Source organism: Lucilia cuprina, chromosome 5 (genome assembly GCF_022045245.1).
Source record: "Lucilia cuprina isolate Lc7/37 chromosome 5, ASM2204524v1, whole genome shotgun sequence".
Classification (NCBI taxonomy): domain Eukaryota; kingdom Metazoa; phylum Arthropoda; class Insecta; order Diptera; family Calliphoridae; genus Lucilia; species Lucilia cuprina.
Window position 1 is genome coordinate 3,455,035 of NC_060953.1, and position 7,925 is coordinate 3,462,959.

The 7,925-nt window shown below is 26.9% G+C and overlaps 2 protein-coding genes across 5 annotated transcripts in view; one reads left to right on the plus strand and one right to left on the minus strand.

Moving 5' to 3' along the window:
- The window catches only part of LOC124419936, a 20,141-nt gene extending 18,050 nt beyond the window's left edge, over positions 1-2,091 (minus strand). Inside the window, exons 1-2 of the mRNA XM_046951050.1 lie at positions 2,002-2,091; positions 1,299-1,767 (exon numbers count right to left, since the gene is read on the minus strand). Coding sequence (XP_046807006.1) covers positions 1,299-1,767; positions 2,002-2,027 — 495 coding nt within the window. The 5' untranslated portion in view covers positions 2,028-2,091. The remainder of the gene's footprint in view (positions 1-1,298; positions 1,768-2,001) is intronic.
- Positions 1-7,925, plus strand: part of LOC111685211 (whirlin) — a 98,334-nt gene that overhangs the window by 69,831 nt on the left and 20,578 nt on the right. The window lies entirely within an intron of this gene.

Here is a 7,925-nt window from a genome sequence, read left to right on the forward strand (position 1 = left end):
GTCTATAGTCTAGTCTATAGTCTAGTCTATAGTCTAGTCTATAGTCTAGTCTATAGTCTAGTCTATAGTCTAGTCTATAGTCTAGTCTATAGTCTAGTGTAAAGTCTAATCTAAAGTCTAATGTAAAGTCTTGTCTATAGTCTAGTGTAAAGTCTAGTCTATAGTCTAATCTATAGTCCAGTCCATAGTCTAGTCTATAGTCAGGTTTATAGTCTATTCTATAGTCTATATTCTAGTCTATAGTCAAGTCCATAGTCTAGTCTATAGTCTAGTCTATAGTTTAGTCTATAGTCTAGTCCATAGTCTAGTCTATATTCTGGTTTATGGTCTGTTCTATAGTCTATATTTTAGTTTATAGTCTAGTAGTCATGACTATAGTCTAGTCTGTAGTCCGTGCAGTGCATAGTTCAGTCTATTGTCCAATTTATACTCCCATCTGTAGGCAGTCCATCCTTTAGTGTGGTGCACAGTTCCGACTATAGTGTGAACTATTGTTGACCGCAGTTGTACTATACTTAAGTTCCATTTAATTCCTAAAGGATTTTATACGGAAGAGTTTTATATATTACGTTCTCTTAAAAACAGATCTTTCAGTTTCCTCCCCTTTGATAGTACACATTGTTACAAGTTTGAAATATATAAGTAAAATACACACTGATAGAAATGCCAATCACTAAACATTGAAATACAATTTTAACATTTAAGAAAATTAAAAAAAAATTAATTAAAATTATCACAATAATTTAGAAAATATTTAGAAAGAAAATAAAAAAAAAACATTTAAACGAAGACAAAACACTCGTTTAGCGAAAATTTTTTTTAAAGACAGACATACAACACATAAACTACATATGGATACAAAGAAAAGAAAAGGCCCTAGAAGGGGTTGTATGACCAGAGAACATTTTTAATTTAAATACAAAGACCCTGATGGTAAAACAGCTAAAAACCTCGAATGTCAATTTTTGGTGTTAAATATTAAAAAAAAATTAAAAAAAAGTTTTATAAAAAAATTGGGTGCCTGAGAAGAATTTCGAAAAAAAGGTGAGAAAAATTTTAAAACAGAGTGAAAATTGACTTTAAAGGATATAGAGAGAGTAGTACAAAAAGAGAGCAGTGATAAAAGACGACAGCAATAAAAAGGTGACAGTGAGAGAAATTTGAAGTTTTTTTATATTTAATTTTGCAAATTTTTTAGAATTTCTAGGATTTTTTTCACAAATTTGTTTTTAGAAATCATAAGTTTTTTTTTTTGAATTTTTAGAAAATATGACATTTTTGTAAGAAATGATCATCACCTGATGTTGATTGTCAAAATGCGTTTGATCGATGAGGCCCATGCAACTGCTGTCGTCGTTAGTATTTGTATTAGAAGTTTTGTACATAAACTGCTTTTGTGGAGTATTATGGGTGGTACTGCTGTGATAATAAGTTGGTCCCATTATTTTCGATGTTGATGATGAGTTACCGGCCAAACGTGAACCAAAGCCACCAAGATGACGCAATGAGGCATGATGACTGGTATAGCGATGATAATGACCGATATTGGTTTGTGAAGAGGGATGTAAATATGAATTGGTTGGCAGTGGTGGCGCTTGTTGTTGTAATAGTTGCTGTTGTTGTTGTTGTTGCTGTTGGGATGAATTACATGCTGTTGATGAGGATGTAGATGTTGATGGCAGTTTTTGTGGTGTGGGATGATGAAAGTGAGAACGATGTAAAATCGGTTCGGCCGACATGGGTCGATAGGGTAAACGTTGTAAAGGTCTGTTATTTTTTGTTTGTTTTTTGTTTTAAATAACAAGTTTGTAGTAACAATTTGTAACCAACATTTTTTTGTCAATTTAAATTTTTGGTTTTTTAGTTTTTTTTTTTTTTACAAATTGTAAAAACATAAAAATGGAAGTTTTAAAGAGAAAAAAATATGTAAAAAAAATTGTCATTAATTTTTGTTGTTTTCTTTAGTATGGAAAGAAATTGCGCTTTAAAACAAAAGAGTACCGATTTTTCAAATCCGTCATGGTCATGCCCAGCCCTGAGTCCGATGAAGGACTTCTGCCAGTAGCCGCACTTACTTCCAAATCCACATCGGTTACCTACGTAAGGGTACACAACACGCAATATTCAAATTTTATTTAATTTGCTTCAAATTAACAATAGTTTTTCGTTAACGCAATTTCGATTTTTTTTTGTATTTTCAGTTAAAAGGTGCTGTTTTTATTTCAAACTAATTTATCATTTAATGTTAAATAATTTAAATAAGTGCTGATATTTTTTTATAAAAATCTGTTTTGTAATATTTTAATAATAATAATTATGTAAATTTTTATTATTTTAAGTGCTTTTTGTTTGTTAATTCATTGAGTAGTTTTCTTTCGGTGTAGTTTATTGTAAGAGTGGTGAAATTTTTGAGGTGAATTTCTTTATGCTTTAAAAAAGGTGAGTTAATTTTGGGTCTAAATTATTGCTGAAATTTTGGTGTTGTTTTCTAGGTTATTTATTGATAATATTTGTTAAAAACTTAAATCCAATCTAGAGAATTTATAATGTTTAAAACTTCCGATTTTTCAAATTTAAAAAAAGTCGTTGATTTATAAATCAAACATTTTTCTATGGCATACACTTAGCGACTGAAAATATTATAAAGACCAACTAATTATCTTTGTTTTTTTTTCATTTTCCCGGGCGACACTATTTAAAGCTGTTTGAGTGTCAGTGACAACTGACAAGTAAATCTTATTCTTACAGTTGAATAAAATGTCTTGCAAATTAAGCACACTTTTGCTAACAAATGTTACGAAAAAATGGAATTATAATAATTCCATTAGAAAGGAAACCTTTTTGAACAACTGAACTGACCCACTAACAGTTTGAAAGCTGTCACAGCTGACAGGTCATTGTACATATAACTACAAGAAAACTTGTTTATGTGCAAAATTAATCAATGATTGATTTACATTATAAAATGTAGTCTATAGTTTAGTCCATAGTTTATAGTTAAATCCATAGTCGAGCTTCTAATCTAGTCTATAGTTCAGTCTATAATCAAGTCTATGGTTTAGTCTATGGTCTAGTCAACAGTATCCAATAACATAGTCTATAGTGAAGCCTATTTATAGTCTATAGTCTAGAATGTAGTGTCCAAAGTCTAGTCTATAGTCTTGTATAGTCTATAGTCTAGTCTATAGCCTAGTCTATAGTGTAGTCTATAGTCTAGTCTATAGTCTAGTCTATAGCCTAGTCTATAGCCTAGTCTATAGTGTAGTCTATAGTCTAGTCTATAGTCTAGTCTATAGTCTAGTCTATAGTCTAGTCTATAGTCTAGTCTATAGTCTAGTCTATAGTCTAGTCTATAGTCTAGTCTATAGTCTAGTCTATAGTCTAGTCTATAGTCTAGTCTATAGTCTAGTCTATAGTCTAGTCTATAGTCTAGTCTATAGTCTAGTCTATAGTCTAGTCTATAGTCTAGTCTATAATCTAGACTATAGTTTAGACTATAGTCTAGATTATAGACTAGTTTATATTCCAATTTATATTCTCGTTTATAGTCTAGTCTATAATCTAGTTTTTAGTTTAGTCTATATTCTAGTCTACTGTTTTTACAGTCTAGTCTACAGTAGATAGACTAGATTAGTCTATAATCTAGACTATAGTTTAGTCTCTTTTAATTAAAGAACTATTAAAACTTTAATGATGTTAACCAAATTTGCAAATTGAATTTTCGTAACAATTGACAACACTGCTGTTTAACAAATGTGGCATGTTTAAAGCATAACAAAAAAATTTGTTACAGTAGCGTTAATGTTAATGATGATGATGATTTTTAGCCGTAGCATTATTAGCCATAGTAAAGTAATAACAATGAACGATATACTACATATTTGTAACTCCTCCATGTTTTTTTTTTTGTAAATGTATGTTTTAAAATCATAGATCATGCGAAACCTCGAATTTGGTTTCCCATAACTTGGCCTCTACTGTGTTTAGAGTGTAAACTAGAAAAGAAAAACATATTTGGCCATATGTGTTTTTCTTGTTAGCTAAACCAGCCAGCCAGCAGCCAGACTGACAGATAGATAAGCTCTCAGTCAGTCAGCCAACCAACCATTCAGTTGTAAGTCCGTCCATCCGTTCGTATGTCTGTCTGTCTGAGTGATGGTGTAATAACTTCTCAAAACAAAAGGCCTAAATGTACTCATATGTTTTGTATGTTTTTATATTCAACTATGATAACTTGCTTAACAATGTGTGGATTTTTCCGCAAAATGTGTGAGTGTGTATGTGATTTTGTTTGAATTTAATTAACCTCATCTGTGTGTTATGTATGTTTTTACAGAAAAAAAATCTAAATTATGCAGTCTAAGCCATTCACTTATGTTCACAAACAATTTTTATTTAGCCCAAATTATTGTTGCTTCTTTTCACACGTTTAATTTTTGTTAAGTAAAATTTTGTTTGTTGTAATTTTTTTTTAGCAAATTTCCTTGTTTTGTTATTCATTTGACGCTGAGGTGCAAAATTTATAAGCGGAAAATTAACAACAATAAAATGTTGAATAAAAATAGAAAGTCTTTTTTGGAAAAAGTTTTTTTTTGGTTAAACCTAAAAGTGTTAATTAATAACTAGCTAAACCAGAAACGCGGAAAAGTACTTTCAAAAACTAGAATTTAAAAAATGACTCAGAATTTCACCATTTTCATAAATTTTGCGAATTTTTAAAAATTTACCTTTGGAAAGTTAATTTTTACCTTAAGTAAAGAAGAGATGAAATCATAAAGTTTTTTAGTTTTAACAAAACTTGTTAATATGTTATGTATTCAAAGTTAGTTTTCAATAATTTCATTGTTTACACAATTTTTGACACGAGGTAAACAATTGAAAATTTCACTTTTTATGTGATATTTGGAAATAATCTTTATACAAATCTTATATTTTACATTATGTAATTAATGCAAAAAATATGTTATGTAATTAATATAAACAAGTTATGTAATTAGTATAAACAATGACATTGTTAAGTTCTTTAATTCTTTCTTTTTTTATTAGAAATATTGCAAAAAATATATGAAAAGTATATTTTAACGCATTTTTTACACTTTTATTTACATGACAATATTTTTTAGAATTTTACATTATTTACTTAATGTAAACAATGAAAATCTTTTACTTTTTTAAATTTAAATTGAAAGTTAAACAAAACTTTGATGTATCTTTTAAATACAAATTCGAAGTTTGAAATTCTTTACACGATGTAAACAATTGAATATTTTGCTTTTAATTCACAAATGTCAAAAAAAATAAAACATTTAATTACATTTTAAATAAACATTTTACAACTTTACATTATTTACACAAGGTAAACAATGACATTTATTACTTATTGAGTCATGTAAACATAATAAGTGTTAAAAGACTTAAAGTTTAACATAAATTTAAGTAAATTTTACATTGTTTACATAGGTCTTGACATTAGCTAAAAACTATGTAAAATTATAGCTTAAGGTCAAAATTTCATGTAAACAAAACTTTAAGGTATATTTTAAGTAAAAATTCAAAGTTTGACATTCTTTACACAAGGTAAACAATTGAATATTTTGCTTTTTATGCAGCAATTTTAAGCAAATAAAACATTACATTACATTTTAGGTAAACATTTTACAATTTTACACTTTTTACGCAAAGTAAACAAAGTCATTTATTACTTATTTTTTCATGTAAACATAATAAGTTATAACAAACTATGTTAAACATGAATTAAACTCCATTTTACATTGTTTACACAGTTCTTGACATTAGGTAAACTATGTAAAATTATAGCATAAGATCTTAATATTGTATAGACATAACGTTGAAGTAAATTTTAGGAAAAAATTCAAACTTTACATTCTTTACACGAGGTAAACAATTGAATATTAAGCTTAAAATGCAAAATTTTCAAGCAAATAAAACATTAAATGACATTTTATGTAAACATTTTTACAATTTTACATTATTTACACAAGGTAAACAATGACATATTATACTATTTTCTTTGATTAAATATGATAAAGAGAAAAAACATTTAATTTACACATTTTTACATTGTTTACACTATTGTTTACATTAGGTAAATAATGTCTAATATTAGCTTAATCGTTATAATTTATATTAAATTAAAAGATTAAAGCATTTTGCACAAAATTATTTATAATTTGATATTGTTTACACAAGGTAAAGAATTTTTTAAAAAAAAGACTAATTCATTAGAAATTTGAAAAAAATTACTTAATTAGCACTTGTATAAAGTAAAATGAGTCAAATATGTTTTATATGAAAGTCTGTCTGTTTGGTTGTTTGTATATGTTTTTTTATTAGCTTAACTTTTTTGTTGTTGATTTTAAATGAGAATTAATGTTATATATGAAAAATGCTAATAATCATGTACTAAACACCCTGATTGTTTTAATAATGATGTCAATGATGATGATCATGATGTTGAAATAAACCATAATCCAAAAAAACAGCAACAACAACAACAAAATCTCAATGACACACTAACGTTTTGTTGGAAAAAACTATGTTTTTTTAGACCCAAAAAAAAACCCATCAAAATCCAAAAAAAAAATCAGACCAAAATATATAACAATACACATGCACATGGTTTTAAAATTTATTAACGTGTTTTAGCAACAAAAACAAAAAAAAACTGAAAATGAAAAAAAAACTACATGATTTGTAATCAAGTGATGCAGTTTTTGTGCTTTTTTTTTTGCTGTTCAATTTCAGTGTTGTAACTCTAACACAGGAAAAGAAATGATATTTTTTCGAAAACAAAAAAAAAACGAAACAAACTGCATAATAGTTGTGCGTTTTTTTTCAGTTTGCCTCTTTTTTTTTGTTTATTTTTTTTAATTAAGTTGTTTTTAATGTTTTAAAAATTTAGTTTTGTGCATTCAGCAAAAACACTTAAAAAGTGTTTTGAAAGAGAAAAAAAAATTATTAAATAATTTATTAAATAAAATGTTGTTTACACATTAAATACTATACAATTTAGAAAATTGTTAACTAACTGCTAATAACAAATCTATTCCTTCATTATAAACAACTTAAACAGAGCATAAGATTGCTACAAGTTTCTCTAAGAAAAACAATTTGTAAAAAAACCATTAAATTTTATAATTTTTTCTTTTTACTTTAAATTTTTACAATTTATAACAATTTTTTATTAAATTCCTTTTTTCAACCCACCTTTTTTATTGTAATATTAAGTTTAACTAAATTTTACTTTTAATTTTTTTTAATTTTTTAACGTTTTCCTTGTTTTATATATTTTTAACAAATTTATTTGTTTATATTTTGAATTTATTTTTATATATATATATTTATATTACTCTTATTTTAAGAGTTATCGAACCTTACGCTTTAAACGCTAACAACTGACTGACGATTTTTATATTTAAAGATATTTTTGTGGCCAAAATCGTATGCCAAAAGCCGCAAAATACAAACAAACAGCCTTAGTTGATTTTGTTTCTGTTTCAATTTATTTGTTTGTTGTTGTTGATGTATTTTTCATGATTATTATTGAAGTTTCAAACAAAAAAATCAAATGGTTGCGCTATCCCATATAAAACAGTCATATTAGTGTAGTCTATAGTTCAGTCCATAGTTTACGCTATAATCTAGTCTATGATGTAGTCTCTAGTCTAGTCTATAGTCTAGCCTATAGTCTAGTCTATAGTTTAGTCTCTAGTCTAGTCTATAGTCTAGTGTATAGTCTAGTGTATAGTCTAGTCTATAGTCCATAGTCTAGTCTATAGTCTACTCTATAGTCTAGTCTATAGTCTAGTCTATAGTCTAGTTTGTAGTCTAGTCTATAGTCTAGTTTGTAGTCTAGTCTATAGTCTAGTCTATAGTCTAGTCTATAGTCTAGTCTATAGTCTAGT